At 33.1% G+C, this 20,518-nt stretch overlaps 3 protein-coding genes across 7 annotated transcripts in view; 2 read left to right on the top strand and 1 right to left on the bottom strand.

Moving 5' to 3' along the window:
* LOC138129705 (inversin-B-like) overlaps positions 1-20,518 on the top strand; it is a 98,359-nt gene that overhangs the window by 25,050 nt on the left and 52,791 nt on the right. The window lies entirely within an intron of this gene.
* Positions 519-20,518, bottom strand: part of LOC138129696 (ankyrin repeat domain-containing protein 29-like) — a 263,705-nt gene continuing 243,705 nt past the window's right edge. For 2 of the 3 annotated variants that reach the window (XM_069045976.1, XM_069045973.1), the window contains exons 4-6: positions 947-1,414; positions 841-891; positions 519-791 (exon numbers count right to left, since the gene is read on the bottom strand). In XM_069045976.1, coding sequence (XP_068902077.1) covers positions 748-791; positions 841-891; positions 947-1,414 — 563 coding nt within the window. In that variant the 3' untranslated portion in view covers positions 519-747. The remainder of the gene's footprint in view (positions 792-840; positions 892-946; positions 1,415-20,518) is intronic. The other variant, XM_069045974.1, reaches the window with a different exon arrangement.
* LOC138129694 (putative ankyrin repeat protein RF_0381) lies at positions 5,051-19,901 on the top strand. 2 transcript variants are annotated; one of them, XM_069045970.1, is made up of 6 exons: positions 5,058-6,155; positions 6,241-6,303; positions 14,374-14,580; positions 18,597-19,578; positions 19,633-19,683; positions 19,734-19,901. In XM_069045970.1, exons 1-6 carry the CDS (start codon positions 6,114-6,116, stop codon positions 19,781-19,783), a joined length of 1,395 nt encoding a protein of 464 aa, XP_068902071.1. In that variant the 5' UTR covers positions 5,058-6,113; the 3' UTR covers positions 19,784-19,901. The 2 variants fall into 2 exon arrangements, with proteins under 2 accessions (XP_068902072.1, XP_068902071.1); XM_069045971.1 differs by lacking the exon at positions 6,241-6,303 and having other exon boundaries at positions 5,051-6,155.

The following is a 20,518-nucleotide window of genomic DNA, read 5'->3' as shown; positions in this document are numbered from 1 at the left end:
GGAGACACCACATTAAGAGGAGCTCCCCTTTTTACTAATAACTGTACTAGATCTAAGTAGTCTGAATCAATGGCATGTAATAAAGCTGTATGAATTGTCAATTCAGCCCCGTGATCCAAGAGGAGATTTATTATGTTTATATTTTTCTTGTTCACTGCCCAGTATAAAGGTGTTTTGCCATTTTTATCCGGTTTACAGGTATTTGCACCCAAAGTTATTAATTTCTCGCTAATTTAATGAAACCCCTAACGCATGCGTATTGGTAAGGATCGTCCTGGGTTATTTAGCCTCTCGTATTATGTCTTGCTGTCAAATGTCAAATACGGACGAACGGCATGTCGACTTCTTGATTCAAACGTGACGTCACTGCATATATTTCTGAAATGAACTATACCCTGTATTTTAAAAGAGTCAAGAAACGATTACCGTTATTTCTTAAAAATGTGCGTTTTTATATGCATTTAAATAAACAAGAAAGTTATTAATTAAGAGTTATTATGAAAGATAAATTAAGAGGATGTTGCAAGAAAATAAGTCTTATAATAATGTTTAAAAATAAGTTACACAAACAGAATATTTTAGAAGTAGGTACATAATTCACGTTGTCAATTGTCAAAAATGTTGTGCTATAACCGTAGAGGGGCTATAACCTAAAACCAAATTTTATAAATTCTTGCAGAAATCGTGTCTATTTTGTTCGGTCCCACATGTTTAACATTTTCCATAAATATAAGCAAACGTAAAATATCAGGATTGTCGTCGAAATGGAGCTTCTTCGTGACCAGTTCCACCTGAAAAATTGTCTATTTATTTATGGAACTAAAATAATGTATTAATTACTTTGGAAAAATGGGGCACTTTTCGTCGATTTCCCCTTGGGAGCATCATTTTCTGTAAAAGATTTTTTTTAATATTGACACAATATATCAAATATCACCTCAGTTACCTCGAATCGTGAGCTTTTCTATCTTGGAATCTAGATCCAGTGAATTCATATAAATGTTAAAGTCGGCGTCTTTGGTCATTTTTTCATTAATCTCAGCTTCAGCCAATCGTGGATCAGCTCCTGATTCAATTAACAATCGAAAAGATCGTAAATCGGAATTTTTCAAAGCCATAGACAAAAGCGTTTCACCATTTTGATATTTTTGATTGACATCTGCTCCTTGTTCTATGAAATATTTTACCAGATTTACATTTTCTAATTCTAACGACCATACAAAGGAAGTATTTGCAAAGGTTGCGTGTACTTTGAGACCTTTTTCAACTATGTAATTGAGTATTTCAAAATTAAGTTTTTCCACGCGCACTCCAGGAAGATTTTTATCAGCCAAATTTAATTGGGCACCACTTTCCATTAGAAATTTTACAATATTCCAATGCTCTCCACGAGCGGCTGTAATTAAGGGTGTTCCTGCATCATTTCAGAATTAATTTTTTTGATACACATTTCTACAGGAAGGTTACCATATTCACTAGTCAAATTTACATCGGCACCACTTTTTATTAGATATTTTGCCATATCCAAATTTCCTCGCGAAATAGCTCCACTTAAATGAGTTGCTCCAGACACCACATTAAGAGGAGCTCCTCTTTCTACCAATAACTGTACCATATCTAAGTAGCCTGAATCAATGGCATGAAATAAAGCTGTATGAATTGTCAATTCAGCCCCGTGATCCAAGAGGAGATTTATTATGTTTATGTTTTTCTTGTTCACTGCCCAGTATAAAGGTGTTTTGCCATTTTTATCCGGTTTACAGGTATTTGCACCCAAAGTTATTAATTTCTCGCTAATTTAATGAAACCCCATTATGATACTGATGATCAAAGGAGTCCATTCTCCTACATTGGGATTTACACCTTTTTCGAGCAAAAATTGGACAAGGGAAAGATTATTATTTTTTACTACGAACTTGAGTGCTGTTGATCTAAATCGCATCTCTGGTACACGAAACAGAGTTTTACTCATGTCAAAACCTTCGTTCAACATTTGGGTAAGAAAACTGGTATCATTGTTGACTAGAGCATTGTATAATGGCCTCTAAAATATAAGAACGTATTCAACAAACTGGAAATAAACAAAACGGCTTTCAAAATGTCAAATAGAAGTTCTAAAAATGCAGCTATAATGAAACAATTTTCAAAATTTGGCAGTCAGATTAATTTACACATTTATTTTTACCTTTTTACTTTTGTACAACTAACTCTATTTTCTAGAAATTTTAACACATTCACTACCATGACATATTTTCAAATAAACGTACCTAGTACCTTAAGTATATGTAAAAAAAATTTCATCATATACGGGGTGACTGACGAAAAACCTTTGATGCTGTATCTTGCTTATTTTTTATCCGATTTGAATGAATCACATCAAACGAAATAATTTTCAAAACATTTCAATGCTAACTAAATTAAAAAAAAAATGAGTCTAGTTTTTGACAGATGAACTTGTTTTTTTCAAATAGTACTGTACATTTTTTTTTATTCAGTATTGCAGAGATTTGTTTTTTGAATATAAAAATGCAAAGAGCTACAGGATTATTCACGTAAGATGACGAGCCTGACCAGGTAAAAATGCAACCCAAAAGACAATTCACACAGCAATCTCGATCCCTGTTACATTATCCGGCATTATCATAATGCACATAAAACGTAGACAGCTTTTAAGGTCAGCTTAATGAATGTCAAGTTCTGACAGAAAAATACCGTGCGATCGAATAAAAAAAAAATCGCAAAAATGGCGGTTTGAACCAATCAAAGCATCAGAATAGCACAATCCAAGTAACTCGATTTTTTTTTTATTCGATCGCACGTTACCTCTCTTGATTTAATAACAATAATAAGCAATTAAAATCACAAAAGTAATGGGTAAGTAGGATCATATTGGTTCTGTCATCGTTCAAAAATCTTTTCAAATACTAAAACATAATGCTTAGTAAAGTGTATTTTGGGTTGCATTTTTACCTGGTCAGGCTCGTCATCTTACGTGAATGACTCTGTGTAGGTACCCATTATATAACAAAAACCAACAAATTAAAGAGTTAATAAAAAACAATTTAAAAATGACGTGACAAAAGTGAACAAGAGAAAAATTTGTTCTAAATGCTCGAAATGACTAAGCTAGTGAGCTGTGAAATTTGTCAATCACGTCATTTGTCAAAACAGTGTGATGATAATAATAATAATAAACGAAAGGATAGAATACAATCAGTTTAGGAGTTCACATGATAGGAGCAAATTTTCACTTGTAAGAAATACCGGGTGACTTAATGATTGAGAGGAATTTAGTGGATTGGTACGCCTGGTCATTTGTCAAAGAATTGTCTGTTGATTCGCTTTCTAGGATTCTGGAAATAAATAAGAAATTTTTTTTTTGGCTTTTGAACTGTCATATTTGAATCTGATAGTCAAGTGTACCAACATAAAATCGTAAATTAAAAGTCATCCGGTACTGCCAAAATATATTTGCGTAGAAAGTTCATCCCCAGAACGGAATGCCGTAAAATAATAAAAAAAATTCTTTGATTCTCAAACAGTGCAAGTAATTGAATCTTTTAGGTAAATTAATAAGCTTTTGATAAAAGAATTTTAAAAAAGAGAAACAAAATCAAATGTGAGTGTAGTCGAATTCTTATCATTTATTTATCTAAACGAAATTTCTGATAACAACTAATCTTTATTGAAGATCGGAGACTTTTGAATCCTTTTCAATATCGATAATTCTGGGAATCACATAATTTGTTATAAAAGTGATAAATACACCGTTAGTAATATTTATGTAGAAAAATATTTTCCTACCGATTCTTCTTCATTTATAGTTGCTATACACGGATCGATCACAAAACGATATACAGAGTGATCACAAAAAAACGCCCCAGCTTATATCTTTCTTATTTGACATCCGATTTCAACGAGTAATACATCAAATTAAAGGGTTTAAAAAGTACTATAAACTGAATATAAAATGTTGCAACCCTCCCTTGCAAGGGTCTAGGGTCAACTTTATTTTTTTTAATGGCAACATACGATTTTTTTGGTACAGTTAAATTCATTATGTTTTTCTGAGTTCAAAAATATAGCACACCCTGTATATTTAAATCTCATTCTAATTTCTAATTCTAATAGGAATAAGTAGAACTTTATTCGTAACAGGCTATGAATTACTTATGAAGACATTTTTGTAGTCATGGAAACAATATTTATTAACTAATACAAACAATAAAAACAACAATAATTTTTTTTCAACTGATCTGTTCAAATTGAGCACCATTTTGTTCGAGACCCTTCGCGTGGCATTGAGAAGGCTTTCAGGTGGCGTTTCTCTGCAAGTAGTAATTTCTATTATTTCCGAAATATGCTTGCAACATATCCACAATTTCATTATTGTTCATTTTATTTCACAACACGAAATTGGAGAAAAAAATTAAACAAAAATCACGACAAATAAAGTTTATTTTCAAAATAAATGTTTATTTTTTTTGTGTTTCCATGGCTACAAGAATATCTTAAGTAATTCATGGCCTGTTACGAATAAAGTTCTACTTATTCCTAATAATTTGTAATTGAATTTTATTTATTTCTTATGTTAGAATAACATTTAAATATACAGGGTGTGCTATATTTTTTAACTTAGAAAAACATAATGAATCTAACTGTATCAAAAAAATTATAGGTTGCTATTTAAAAAATTTAAGTTGACCCTTGATCCTTGTAAGATAGGGTTGCTAAGGGCAACATTTTATATCCAGTTTATAGTACTTTTTGAACCCTTTAATTTGATGTACCGCTTGTTGATATCGGATTTCAAATAAGAAAGATAAGCTGGGGCGTTTTTTTGTGATCACTCTGTATGTATTTCAAACTTTGTTAGGTAAATTAGTAAGACACTCAAAATGTACCAAACTAAACACAAACAAACAGAATTGTGCCAGATAACGAAAACAGATAAGAAAATTTAAAACTGCGCAAATTAATGTGTTCACGTGCTCAAAGTTCACAGTTTCTACTTGTAAGTTTGCTATTTAATGCAATAATCTAGGATTATACTTATTTATTTAAGAATGCAGTAGATGTCGCTTTGAATGGAGAACGTTTCACACTGACGAACGCGAAAAATTTGAAAACATACATTGCAAGCAAAATGACCAAAAAAAAGTCATAAAAGAACTTACAGTAGTGGTATTCTAATAACAAAATTGTAGTTTAATGATGCGTTTGAAACAAAAGCTCGATAAGTTTGACACTAATAAGTTAATAAACAAAAAATTGATTAAATATCAAAATTTGACAGTAGTTATCAAAAATCGAGCATTGCCTTGGTCTAAACGAAGGTCCAAACTTTTCTCTCATTTTGATCAATCATCAATCAACCACGGGAAAATAGTCCCTATGCTATTCTATACTCCATACTTAAATGGAATAGCGACTGGAATGGCCTAAGTGACGAAATTGTGAACGCATCTAACTCCAACATCTTCAAAAACAAACTTGATGCACATTTCGATGACGAAGCAAATGCGATCAATAATAACAATAATAACAATGAACGTGTTCTGTTCAACAGAATAAGCCACCTTCAAGAAAATAAAGCTAAAATAAAACTAAAACATCAAAACCTAACCTCATAAATTCTGCCAGTCTATTTACCTCTAAAAGCGGACGCATTTGCAATTTGGATAGAAAAATACAGATTTTTGGTCTTTATAAACTGGTCACTGATTAGTTGCGATATGATATAACGAACATAAAGAACGCAACCTCGACTTCTAAGCGCGAACAAAACATCAATGTCTGAAGTGACAGTTATTAATAACGAATTAATATTAAAAATTAGGTATCGGTTTCAAAAAAGCGGCACAATTTTTTTTTTCCAAAGCTGACTTGACCAGACAATTTTTATAGGTACCCTGTAGATATCACCGAATTCCTACAATTAGAAACTGTGAACTTTGAGCACGTGAACACATTGACTTGCGCAATTTTAATTCTTAGATATTATCTGTTTTCGTTATCTGAGACAATTTTGTTAATTAGTTTGATATATTTCGGGTGTGTCTTACTAATTTAGCCAAGAAAGTTTGAGATACATATACTGTTTTGATGTTGTCATGGACCCCAAAGAGAAGAAAAGAACACTTCCTCTTTCACAGGTATTTACCACTTTTATAAAAAAATATGTGATCTAGAATAACCGATATTGAAAATCATTAAATTTTTTATTATTTTATCTTACAGGTTGATTTGAGCTACTCTGCACCATTCGTTGTTAGGATGACAGAAAACAAATATTATGCACGGGTGAGATAAAGTACTCACAAATGAGTATATCTTCCGTGTTATAGTCGGCACGGAGATATGGTGATAATGTATTCAGTCCCCATAACGAGGAGGCTGGCAACGTCTAAGTAGTTTATTAGGGATAAGTGCTTGGACAAGATATTTTGCCTGTAAAGACTGCCTGAAGAACGCCAGGTAGTGCTGACCGTCTAAAGCGTTTTCTTTGTAATGGTTATAAACCAAATTCGCTAACAGTGACAATCGTTATTGAAGTTAAGTACGGGACTGAATACATTATCACTATATCTCCGTGCCGACTATAGCTGCCAAACAATTATCTGCCTTCCACTTTAGGAACACATACCTACTCTTTCTCGTATTGTATTTTCAATTTGGTTGTAGGTCGTAAAATTTTATGGTACTTTAAGTTAAAGATCTTGCAGGGCTTATAAATCCTAGTTTACCACTAGCAGGTAATATTTTAAGTAGGGTTGTATTGTACATTTTATATATTTGCATTGTACGGCAAACGGCACGCGCCGCTTCCCAACCTTTTCAAACCCAACCATTGTGCCCGTTAATCGCTCATAATATGCAATAAAATTTTACGACCTACAACCAAATTGAGAATACAATACATATGTTTCGACTTTACCTAAATGGATATTTTCCGGTAAAACATCCATTTTTATAATTTTTTTACAAAATGTGAAAAAACGACATTGTTTATTTCATAACTATAACAACCATTGGTAACTGCGAAAACTGATACATATACAAGCATACTATTATATTTTTATAGGCGAATATTTCACTTGAATGAAACTTCATTTCTTGGATTTTTTGCAATAGTTGCACCATAAAACGTCGTATATCACACGTGATCGAAATACCATTATGAAACTCGTGAGAAGTGTCCCACTCGTGCGCAAGCGCACTCGTTGGTCAAAATTCTCACTCTCGTATGATGATGCATCACTTATCTTATAAGTTATAATACACTTCTGGAAAAAATTAAGGGACCACCAATAAAAATTAAAATTACTTTATGATAATCTCCTTAATTTTAATAAAATTCACACACATCATAGTCAAGTGTATTTTACATTATTTAATTGGTATGATGTACGTCAAAAAAATATACAAATTCAACTTAATCTAGCCAAAAAACTAAAAACAGTCAAAATTGCGAAAAACAATAAATTAAGAAATGTAATTTTAAAAAAGCATTAACGTAAACTAATAACTTGTGTTCCCGCCTCTGGTTGCTATACACTCTTGCATCCTTCTTGGCATAGTTACTCTTAATGAGGTTTTGAATGTTCTGTTATGGTATTTGATGCCACTCTTGTACAGGGTCATTATAAATGATTGTCCCATCGCACTTGGCGTTGAAAAGCCACACAAATTTTGAATGTGCCGCCTGCTTCACAACGTTAGACAAACTAGTAGACAGATTTTCACAATCGCCGGTAGCGCCACCTATCGGCGATGCTAGTCTCACTCATGTTATCAAGCTTGCGGCACATTCAACTACATCACCAACGCTCGCCAACGCCTACTAAACTCCGTACTCTGATAGATTGCACGTTTTTTGACAGAAGACAGACACAGAAACTGGTTTCGCGGGAATTAATCTGCAGGGATACAACGGTTTTCTACATAACGTAAAACAATTGAGATGGAGAGTTTAGTATTTTTCACTGCTTTATGTTTTGGAACTAGAATTTAAAAACGTGCAATCTATCACCGTATGGAGTATACGATGGTAAACTTCGTCCAGCGAGAGATTAGGAGATTTTAAAGTCTATTAAAATAACCCAACACTACAAAATGCACTAGAATACATTAATTAGAGCATAATTTCAGGGCAAAAATGTTACTGCTTGAAGGATATATTTCAAATTTTATGTGCCCTAGCTACTCCTTGCTCTACGTAGAATTTAGCGACTTTTATGTCAACCAATCTCTCGCTGGACAAACTGTAATGACCCTGTATAAGCAAGTTTTACAGCTCTTCAAGATTAATGGGAGGTACATGAACACTTCTAACTCGTCGGTTCATGTGATCCCACAGGTGCTCAATGGGATTTAGATCAGGGCTTTTCGCTGGCCATTCTAGACTGTCAATATTTGCATCTCTCAAAGCAATTGTTACAATATGAGCAATGTGTGGTCTTGTGTTATCGTGCATAAAAATAAAGTTCGGACCAAAATTTTCAGCATATGGCTGTACTATTGCGGGCAAAAAAGTGGGACATCAAATTTCTGTCAGTTTTGAAAAATTCGATATAGTTCAAGCTTTATTGTCATTTTTTTTTGACACTATTCCAGCTGACAGTTTAAAAATTTATTTTATACTCCTATTTTCCTTTTCCAAATGCCCTCTTTTTTTGATAAAGGTAGATTTTGATTGGAACTTTGCATTAAATAAATATTCACTACGTGCTTACTTACAATCGTTCCCTACAACCTACAAAACCTAATGACAACGTCAATTAATTCAAAGTAGGGTTAGAATCAGGTAAGGGTTGTTTCACATTTTAAAAGTCAAGACAATGACGTTGATGTCCCACTTTTTTTGCCCGCAATAGTGCATGAGGTACAATAATATCGTCCCTATATCTTGCTGCCGTCATTGATCCATTTCGCACTATAACTAATTGTGTACGATCATTGAAACTTATTCCGCCCCATACCATCAAATTTATCAATTCCACGAATGTTGTGCACGTACTATGGCGGCCAAAAAATTTTGGCCGTCACTTTCTTGACATTCAAGTAAAGTGTAAATAAACCTTTAGGAATCGTAACCCCACTTTCGATTCTTGTCATTTTGACAATCAATTTAAACTGTTTGAAGCTCAGATATTCCAAAAATCCGACATGAATGAACAAAATTAGAGCAATCGTACATAGATAACCTGAGGTAAACGTTCTGTGTAGTAGAAATGACAAAATTATTTTGAGTTTTGAAATTTACCACCCAAAAAATAACGTTCATATAATCATGATGACAATAAAGTACGGATTACACTTTTTTTTTTGAATTGACAGACAATGACGGCCAAAATTTTTTGGCCGGCATAGTACCTCTCACCAAGTCTTTGCAAAACGAGAACACGACAATCGTTATTGGAAATGTGAAACGGGACTCATTAGTGAATAGAACTGAGTCCCAGTGTCTTTCATTCCATAACTGGTGGTTTAAAAAGAAAGACAAACGATTTCTTTTATGTAAGGTTGTAAAAATTGGACCAGCTGCAGGTTTTCTGGCAACCAGATTGACTTCTTTCAACATCCTTCTTACAGTTTTTGTTGAAATTTCTTTTCGAGTATCCAAACGAAGCCAACGAAGGTCATTTTTTAACTCCCGAGAGGTTACAAAACGCTTCCTTAAAGCCTGCAGTTCTATGTATGTAGTGATCTTCCCTGGCGGTTGTTTTTCTTTTAGCACCTTGTCCTCTTCTTCTGTTAAAACTGCCAGTGATCCTATGCTTGCAGCAGCTCTTTGTACCACAGATTTGTTTTGTTGGTATTTAAAATTTGAGCAACTTCCCTCCGCGAATACCCTTCGCGGAGAAGAATAATGATTTAAGACACTTCCTCAACTCTAAGATGCCGCCTAGGTATACTTTTGGTTTAATATGTGACGGAAAACAGATTTTGTACTTTTGTAATGATAAAATCAATGCTTTAGTACAGTAAAACAACTCAAAATAGTATCTCTAACAAGTATTTTTTGTTGACATTCGTTTTTTGAAAACAAGTGTTCATTTCTTTATGGCATACTATAAAAATGATGATAATGTAATATGCACTTAACTATGGCGAGTGTGAATTTTGTTAAGATCAGTGAGACTTTCATCAAGTAATTTTAATTTTTATTGGTGGTCTCTTAATTTTGTCCAGAAGTGTATAATATACTATTACGACATTCCTTTCAGAGCTGAACTTTATATATAAAAATATCTGAAAGTATCTTTTGCAAGTGACAATTTGCTCAGGCTCATATGCTCATGTGAACTCCTAAACTGATTGTATTCTATCCTTTGTAATTCTCATAATGTTGAATTTTATAATATTAAATATAGTTGTTTCAAAATTAGTATAAGAAACGCTGTTTAGGGTTGTCACGTCACGAGTGTATTGTTTTTGTTTATGTTATTGTGTTTGGTTAAATTGTTATTTTGTTATTGTTCTTCCACTGTTAAATGGTATTTGCCATTAATAAACAACTGTCTAAATGTCAATTACCTAATTCGCTCTGTGATAAAAACGCGCCAAATGTTGTTGCAAGTGCTTCACTGCAATCCAATGGTGCTAGAGAGGTTAGAAAGCGCAAAAAACGGACTATGGAAATGAATATTTTTATTATACGCGAATATTTTCGGATCGCCAAACTACAGGATGTTGTGAGTACTTACAGACTTGATTTATTTAAAGCGTTCCAAAGTAAGTACCCCCAGTTTCCTGTTACTATTCAAAATTTAGCTGACCAAAGAAGAGCCATTATGAAGAAAAACTATATCCCTTCAGCAATTTTAGAAAAGTTCAAAAATGATGTTAAGTTAGAATTGTCAATTAATTATTCCGAAAATAATGAAGTTTCTAATAATTTACTCCAAAATTCTGTTGAACCGCAAAGTTTACAAAGATTATCTAATCATAATGACTCTCTTTCTGTTCAATTCTCGATTCACCAAGCAACACCATACAAACCGACATACATAATTTAGACTTGAGTTATAATGATATACATGTTATTAATAAAAATTTTTACTACCATCAAAATTTTAAAGAACAAATTGAGGATGAATTCAATAGAACTCTTAACGAATTTGAACACAGAGAACCATTTAATAGACCACTATTACCTAAACAACAAAGTTCCAAAAAATTCTTTGCAATGATTGAAATTTTAAATCAATTCATTTTACCTGAATTTGTAAATAACACAAGTTTTAAAAAATTACACAGTATTATACAGTGAGCGGCAAAAGTATGGAATAAATTCATTAAAAATTAAAAAAAAAAAATTCAAAAAAATTTCTGGACAGGTCGATTTTAGTTTATAAAAATACATATTTTAATAAAAAATAAAATTCCAAGCAGTCATTTGTTTTCGAGTTATGACGTCATCGATAGTTTTTTAAAATAGAAACCCCCTATTTTTTTCTTGATTCTGATAGCCCTTTTAATTGTCTAAATGACAGTATGTATAAAAATTTTGTTATTTTACATAAGGAAATTTTTGAGAAAAAAAATAATAAAGTTGGAAAAAATAAATTTTATAATGAACAAAAACAAGTCACAAAATCAAGTAGGTAAATCAAACAGTCAAATGTTACTGTCAATTTCATTCGCATGTGTTATTTGTTTTACAAAACGTTTTCGAAAATTACTCATTTAACAGAAACAACGTATAGAAATTTTTATTTTGATTGGATGCGATAGATAAAACTAAAATAGGGGGAATTTCTTCATAAACTTGCTTATTGTCAACAAGCTGGGGGATGGCAATTCGAACATTTAATTACATAATTTTAAGTACTTACTAACACGGTTTTTGATTTGTTTTTGTTCGTCGTTATAAAATTTATTTTTTCCAGCTTTATTTTTTTTTTCTCAAAAATTTTCTTATGTAAGATAACAAAATTTTTATACTGGCGTTTAGACAATTAAAAGGGCTATCAGAATCAAGAAAAAAATAGGGGGTTTCTATTTAAAAAAACTGTCGATGACGTCATAACTCGAAAACAAATGACTGCTTGGAATTTTGTTTTGTATTAAAATATGTATTTTTATAAACTAAAATTGACCTGTCCAAAGATTTTTTTGAAAAAAAAAATTGTTTAATTTTTAATGAATTTATTCCATACTTTTGCCGCTCACTGTATACAGGCTGATTCACGTAGCCCGTTCATTAGAAACTTTTTGATTTCCCCAAATCATATTAATATGAAATTCAAAAAGGTATATTATTATACTCATGTCACATCGTGAGGAAGTTCCTTAACATTGACACAGAACATAATACACAACAAAGTCAAAATGCGGAGGCGAGACGCCGGTAATTATGTTGATAAGCACTGCACTATTACTTGATAGTAATATCCGTAATAGTGTATGTACTCCGGCAAAATTGCCGTGCCGCCGGGTGGAGGTGGGATACGAAAAATGACTATATCATTCATTACTTTATAAACCAATAAGAATCTTTGATTTTCTTTAGTTGCCATGTATTACAGCGGTTATTGTAGTAACCAGGGCGATTTCGAATACACGAACCTTTGTATATTCGAATATATATATACCAACCTTTGTATTTTCGCTCGCCGCCTTAACTTACAAAATTTTTTGCGCTAACCGTCACATTAACGTCACATTAAATCGCTCTGCTACTGAATGCGCCCAGTTAGTTTCGGGAACCTGTTTATTTGTTTATTTATTTATTTTATTCATGATATAGTCTACCCGTATACAACTCGAGGATGGAAAATTCTCGATTACTCGACGTGTTGCCGGAAACACCACTCGATCTACGATCTCGTGATGTTTCTTTTTGGCAGGGCTTCTAATTGGGCGTCAAGCCTGTTAGCCGTCAACAATAATAATAATAATAATAATAATAATAATAACACGTCTCGTATAATCGAGAATTTTCAATCCTCTCGTTGTATAATATATGAAAATTGGTAGTTGACTATAATCGACTACTCCAAGTTCAAATGAAATATTTTCAAAATGGTGGCACTTCCGGAAATACCGGAAATCGACGCCATCTTTATTTTTCTAAATGGAAAGGTCTCATTTTGACTTCACATTTCGATTCTACGTTAAATTTTGAGTTTAGAACGTCTTTTTGTCAACATTTATCTGTCATCGTTTTTGACCTACGTCATCTTTTTTGCAAAAAAGCGAGGTTGCAGGGCTTCATTAACAAATTTATAACTCTTGAACCATTGGAAATAAATAATTGATTTTTTTTAGTTGAATTCCTAAAGACCTAGCCGATCTTTTCCCCCATTAGTAAAATTTTTTTAATGTTTCATACGCCTACTGAAATTTTTCAAAATAAAATCACTTTTAACACGTCCATCATTCATCTATTTTTTATACAACTGGTTTGCATTGCATTAAAAAACGCAGTCGTGTTTTTGATGTTTATTTTAATTTAAAAAGTTCCTTTGTTGCACTCACATCTTTTAAAATACTCCCTCGTACCTCGGTCGTATTTTAAACCCGTTCGTGCAATAAAGGGTAGCTTTTTTACACTTATATCTTAAATGACTATAAATAACAACCGAATACATTGTTTAAAATATAACGAATATAATAAAACATTAATAGAAATTAAAGACACTTTATTACAGAAGTTAAATATTTATTCTAAACGACTAAAAAGATAGGTACAAAAACAATAAACAGCGGAAATTTGAAAACAAACTATTTAGAAATAATGAGAAGTTGTTTTACGAAAATTTAACAGATAATAAAACTCAAAATAATAATGGTATACCAAATATAAATGAAATTAAAGAATTCTGGTCAAACGTATGGTCAAACGAAGTTCAATTTAATAATCAGGCAGAATGGATTCCTCATTTAGAAAATGAGATACCAGATAGTAATAATTCACATCATATTCAAATTAGCCTTAAAATTTTAGTAAAAAATATTACTAGTTCACATAATTGGAAATCCCCTGGAGGTGACCAAATTCATAACATTTGGTTAAAAAAATTTACTTGTATTCATTAATGCTTACTTGATCACTTTAACGGATTTATTAGGGAACCTAACACATTTCCAGAGTTTTTGGCCCATGGTATAACATATCTGAAACCAAAAGATTCCGATACAAAAAATTCATCAAAATATAAGCCAATCACATGTCTGCCTACAATTTATAAAATTATGACATCTTGCATTAAAGTAATAATTTACGACCATTGTCAAAAATTAAATATACTTAATGAAGAACAAAAAGGTTGTGTTAAGGAGTGTTTTGGTTGTAACTTGTAACGGATAGCTTAGCTCGTTTCACACAACCCCGGCAAAAGTTAATTTGGCCGAGAGCCGTTGCAGAGCTATGACGATGTACCACCACCAGTCATGTCCATGTTCGCGGAACACGAGCCGTCACTGCGTGCTAATCAAGCGAGAAGTGTGGATAGGGGCCGACAGTATATGCCACCTTTGTCATCATACCTCAACCCCCAAATTGAAGAGACTGTGAAAGAAAACCCGTTAACAAGTACCCAGCAGTTGGACAGACGTCGTCGTCATGATACGGTGAGTGCAAGAGTGCAAAAAGGGTCAATGTGCACTTCCACCGGCTTATGTGTGTAAATTATCTCTTATATGCACTTTGGCCGGTAAATGTGTACAGTGTCCTAGTACTTCTGTTGAAGTTAATCGGTATATTATAGGTCTGTACAACGTATGTAATTACTAATTAGATATGAAATATGATTTATTAAAAAACAACAAATTAAAATAGAAAATAAACTAAACATAAGGAACAACAATACAGGGTGTTTTCGAAGTTGAGGGGTTCCTTGTAACACGAGATACTATACATTATTCTTAAAATTTTTAGCCTAAATCTTCTTAGTAAAATGTTTGTATTAACGGAGATAATTGATTGTATATTTTTATTGTTTTCTAAAATTTTGTATCCGGTCCTGTGTATTTCTCCGCTGTACTAGATTAATAACTGACGTGGCCCAGCATGGTTTCTTTCTGGAAATAGCTGTGCGTAGAAAAAAAAATATAATACTCTCTGGACGCCGCAGCTGCATTCTGATAACGTGATAACATTGCCCATATACATTAGCAACATATCTGTGAGCTCATTATTTTCGTAATGATAAAGCCATTCCGACTAATTAGGTGACAACTCTGACAGTATTTTTGATTAACGTTCATGCTCATTTGATTTTTTTTTGTCGACTGTAATTACACGAGAGGTCTTTTTTTGTCCGGATAAAATTGATTTTTTTTACGATAATTTGGTTGCTTGGTAAATTGACGACACAAACCACCCGATAAAAAAACGAGTCCGAAGGACGAGTTTTTTTATCTGGTGGTTTGTGGAGTCAATTTACCAAAAAGAAACCAAATTAGAGTTTAAAAAATGAAATTTTATCCTGGACGAAAAAAACCTCGAGCGTAATTCGATGAGATAATTTAATGAATAATAATAGGTAGGTAATTATGAAAAATTGAATTGGCCATTTTGCACGTCAATTTATTACAAGCTGTGTCAATGTTTAAAATTGTTGGTTCGTTATCATAACAACAAACAATAATCAGGTTCGAAAAAGTTTGCCATGGAAGTTTAAGCACATTTTATCCAGATGCAAAGTTAGGGCTAACTTTATCCGATGTCAAAGTGACAAATACATCGCGGCTTATGGGATTTTTTATACATGAATTAAATTATCAATTCTAATTTCTAACAAATCAGCGCAAATTTGAGCAGGACCGGTTTCAAAAATTTCAAAAAAATGAACTTATTTTATCTTCATTGCCGTACACATTTTACTAAGGTGATTTTGGCCAAAACTCTTTAGAACAACGCATCCTATCACATGTTAAAAGGAACGCCTCAACTTCAAAAACACCCTGTATACATTTTTTTAAAGAAAACCAAATTGCTAGTTAGTCTTTATTGCGACAGGGATTGCTACCGTGGGATTTAGAATTACATAGTACCAGTGAAGCTTTACACTGGCACTTCTTTGTTACGCATTTTCCCCTTCAACTGCATTTTTTAAAACGTGCACATTACATTTGTCCCTCATTGTTATTCAAACTAAAACATCTACCAATTGCACTGTTATGTCGTTTCAACCTAGACCTAATCTCACACCGGCGGGTATCCACATTCACCGGTTATTCTCGCTTGGTCTTAGCGTTCTTAGTAAATTTATATCCACATTTACCATCCGCCTTTGGTAAATGTGCATACAATCCATGTGCGAAAACGATGACTGAAAAAGATTGCTATGCACATTTACCAACGAAACCGGTCATCATGAACGTTTACCGGTAAATGTGTACATTCGCCCCCCTACGCACTTTTTCCGTAACAGTTACCCATTGCTCATAAATGGGGTAGATGTTAAAAAATTATACTGCGCCAAAAAATTGTCGCAACACTAAACATATTTTTGCATTACTTAAAAATGGCAGAAGTAATTGAAGCAAAAATGATATACATATAATAACTTATTATTATGTTAATATTATGTCAATATTATGTTAGGACGTTTACGTTTGTGTAGATATCTTTTCTCATCATGAAACAAACAATATTTTCGAAATTCGATGTGTTACGACAATTTTTTGGCGCAGTGGATATGCTCACTCAGGTTTGTAGTGTTTTTAGAGCCATTTCGTTTCCTGTATATTTTTTTTCATTTGGGTCATCAATAGCAAAGTTATAGCGTGGGATGATTTTTTAAGACAGCCTGTATACATACATATACTATTTTATCTTCAAGCGGATCACAAAAAAAATCGGACACGAACTCATTTATTTATTTTTCTTTTCCTGCAATGACAATCTTCAAATTTGCAATTTTCAAATTTTAAGGCACCAGTAATTTCTACTTCCCTTGTTATTGGTACTTGAAGTTTCGATAATATTAGGAAAGTCTATTATCCGTTCATCTGACATCCGCAGTGTCAGTGTCATTTTTTATCCAAATTGGTCGAATGTACGGTCGGTGGACAAACAACAGCAACATTACTAAAAAATGTTGCAGGCAACTTGTTGCCAATTATTGCCTTGGTGTAAGGCCGACTTTAGGCTCATTGTTGCCTGTCAAATCGAGTGAGCGATATAACCTAAGTTTCCAACAATTCAGAAATCACAATAAATGTGAATAGTAGATTAATTTTCCTTTGTTGTATTTGAATGTTTTCAATTTGACTAATTAAACTATTATAAAATGTGTTGCTGTTTTCCATTTGATGATTTGGGTACCTCATTTAAAATTGTCACAAAATAAAATAAATCCTCATCGTCTCGTAAGCAATCTCCTAGTCACACTTAAATGGCTAACAACCACACGCAAGATAGGTTTCACTTTCGTTTACAATGAGTACGTTTACACGGGCTGCTAACGCCGATTTTATTTAACCTTAACGTTTCGTAATTTTTACTAATTTTGTATTAGGGTTTATCGTGCGGGCGGTAAAACTTGAATCATGTAGTAGGTAGGTACACCGTACAAACATATTTCATGTCAAACACCAATGTCCAATTTTTTGCAAATTTTGTAATAAAAATAATTGGAGATTTGAAAAATCACTCGTTTCTATATGGTAAAATTGTCACTTATAATTACACGAGAGCTTTTTTTTTGTCGAAATAAACTTGACATTTCAATGAGAATTTTGTTGTCTGGCAATTTAACCAAGAACACGTCCGTAGGACGAGTAATTTTTTCTGGCAGTTTTTTGAGTTTAATTGCCAAACAACAAAACTCGAATTATAAATGTCAAGTTTACTTCGACCCAAAAAAAAAGCTTGAGTGTAATTCGGTAAGACAATTTAATGAATACGTAAATTACAATGATGCAGACCTACTAGAATCAGACGCTTTCAAACGTTAGATTCCGTTTTGTCGCTGGAAAAGTTAGGGCAAACTTTTTTCGCTGTCATAATGACAAAAACACCTCTGCTTATGGGATTTTTAGTGTATGAATTAAATTGTTAAAGCAAAAAGTTTTCGTGAAAGTGAAAAATTTATCCGATAAAAAAATTAGGTCTTGTTATTTTACCTGCGAAAAAATTATTAACCAGTAGGAGAGAAATTCTACTTCTGGGTTCGATTCAGGAGTAACCCCTTCTAATACTAGTACCTAGTGAAAAAAGATTTTTATCCACATTCCGCTCAAATGATTACAGCACGCGCCTTCGACTTGTGCTGCAACCTTCATTTTCCTAGATAAAAACCTTCTTTACTTGCTCATGTAATAATACATATACTATATTCTGATTGTTAAATTTTGAAAACATTGTGTCATTATATCGGGTGTTTTTTTTTTTAATTTCATGTCGTAGTAAGCGTTGATGAGTCGATTGTGAACGCACCACTCGTATAAAACGTAAGATTTTAAACAGCTGATCCGTGATCCGTAACCTGTATAGTGCGTTCACAATTGACTCTTCAACGCCTACTATGAGGTGAAATTTAAAAAAACCCGATAGCTGCATTTTTGTAACTATTATCTTTCATTTTGCAACCCGTATTGTTTATTTCCAGTTTGTTGAATATTATGTTGTTATGTTTTAGACCCGATTATACAATGCTTTATTGAAATGTGATACCACTGTTCTTACCCAAATGTTGAAAGAAGGTTATAACATGAGTGAAATTGTGTTTGCTGTACCAAAGCTGCCTAGTGATCTGTTAGCAGAACAGTATACATCACTCGAGTTCGTAGTATTCAAGAATGATCTGGTCCTTGCCCGGTTTTTGCTCGAAAAAGGTGTAAATCCCAACGTAGAAGGACCAAATGGAGATACTCCTTTGATCATCAGTATCAAAGCCGAGTTTCTTCAAATGTGCGAGAGTTTACTAGTTGCGGGTGCAAATACCTGTAAACCGGATACAAATGGCAAAACTCCTTTATATTGGGCAGTGGATAAAAAAAACCAAAAGATAATAAATCAGCTGTTGGATTACGGTGCTGAAATGACAATTCATACAGCTTTATTACATGCTATTGATTTAGGCTATTTAGATGTGGTACAGTTATTGGTAGAAAGAGGGGCTCCCCTTAATGTAGTGTCTTCAGGAACTCCCTTAATTCGTGCTATTGAGCGAAGTCATTCGGATATTACAAAATATCTAATAAAAAGAGGTGCTGACACAAATTTGGCTGATAAATATGGTAATCTTCCTCTAAACTTGTGCATGGGAAAACGTAATTTTGAAATATTCAATTGCATGATTGCAAATGGCCTCAAAGTAGACGCAACACTTGCAAGCAGTTTACTTGTATGTTCATTAGAAATGGAACAGGTAGATACAGTGGAATATTTTATAAAGCAAGGAGCAGATGTCAACCAAAAAAATAAAAATGGTCAAACGCTTTTGTCTACCGCTTTGAAAAATTCCGATTTACGATCTTTCCGATTGTTAATTGAATCCGGAGCTGATCCCCGATTGGCTGAAGCTGAGATTAAAAAAAAAATGGCTAAAGACGACGACTTTGCCATTTATATGAATTCACTGAATCTAGAATCCAAAATAAAAAAGGTCACGATTCGAGGTAACTGAACTGATATTTAAACTGCATCAATATTAAAAAAAATATCTTTTACAGAAAATGGTGCTCCCAAGGGAGAATCGACGGAAAATGCTTCATCGCTCCAAGGTAATCAATACTTTATTTTAATTGCATTAATATATCCCACAATATTCCAGGTGCAACTGGTCATGAAGAAGCTCCACTTCATGTGAATAAGCATATATAAGATTTGCTTTTAGATTATATCAAAATTATTGAGAATTGACAATGTGAATTATGTACTATTAAAATATCCCGTTTGTGTAACTTATTTTTAGACATCATAAACTTCTTCACAAAGTTAATGCACTACCTTAAAATTTCGAAATACCTACAAATTTTAATTCCAGAACCGTCAGATTTGGACACCTTTAACAATCCAGGAATCCTTTACTGCTTGAACAATTTTATCACTGACACTTTTAACAATTTTCTAAACTTTAATAAAAATATTAAACTTCATGACTGCAAAAAAAACTTAATAACGGGTGCATACTCTCAATCAGGCCCCATATTGTTGCTCCCTAATCGATATCTTCCCATATTTCCATCTCTCGCTGTCTTACCTTGTGAAGGTTAGCTGGAGGGGGCATTTGCTCATGCAAACATCGTCCCATATTATCCTACAGATGTTCCCTTGGATTCAGGTCTGGACTTCTTGCTGGTTAGTTCATAACCTGAATACCAACGTCCGGAAGGTACTCTCTCACTATTCTGGCAGTATGAGATTTTGCGTTCTCCTGCAACAGAATGAAATCACCCCCAAAATAAGGGACAAATGGGACACGTGAGGTTCCAAAATGTCTGTAATGTGATTACGACTATTCAGGGATCGACGATTTACAACGTGCAAGCCTGTGGTGGCCGTCAGAGAAATGCCACCCTAAACCATCAGAGATCAACCACCAAATCGAATCAATTG

The sequence above is a fragment of the Tenebrio molitor genome, chromosome 4 (genome assembly GCF_963966145.1).
Source record: "Tenebrio molitor chromosome 4, icTenMoli1.1, whole genome shotgun sequence".
NCBI lineage: Eukaryota > Metazoa > Arthropoda > Insecta > Coleoptera > Tenebrionidae > Tenebrio > Tenebrio molitor.
This window is presented reverse-complemented; position numbering and strand designations above follow the sequence as displayed.

Coding starts and splice junctions, on each gene's coding strand:
- LOC138129694 (XM_069045970.1), top strand. CDS start 6,114: ATGGACCCCAAAGAGAAGAAAAGAACACTTCCTCTTTCACAG. Junction 14,581..18,596: donor GACGTCGTCGTCATGATACG/GTGAGTGCAAGA, acceptor GTTATGTTTTAG/ACCCGATTATACAATGCTTT. Junction 19,579..19,632: donor AAAAAAGGTCACGATTCGAG/GTAACTGAACTG, acceptor TATCTTTTACAG/AAAATGGTGCTCCCAAGGGA.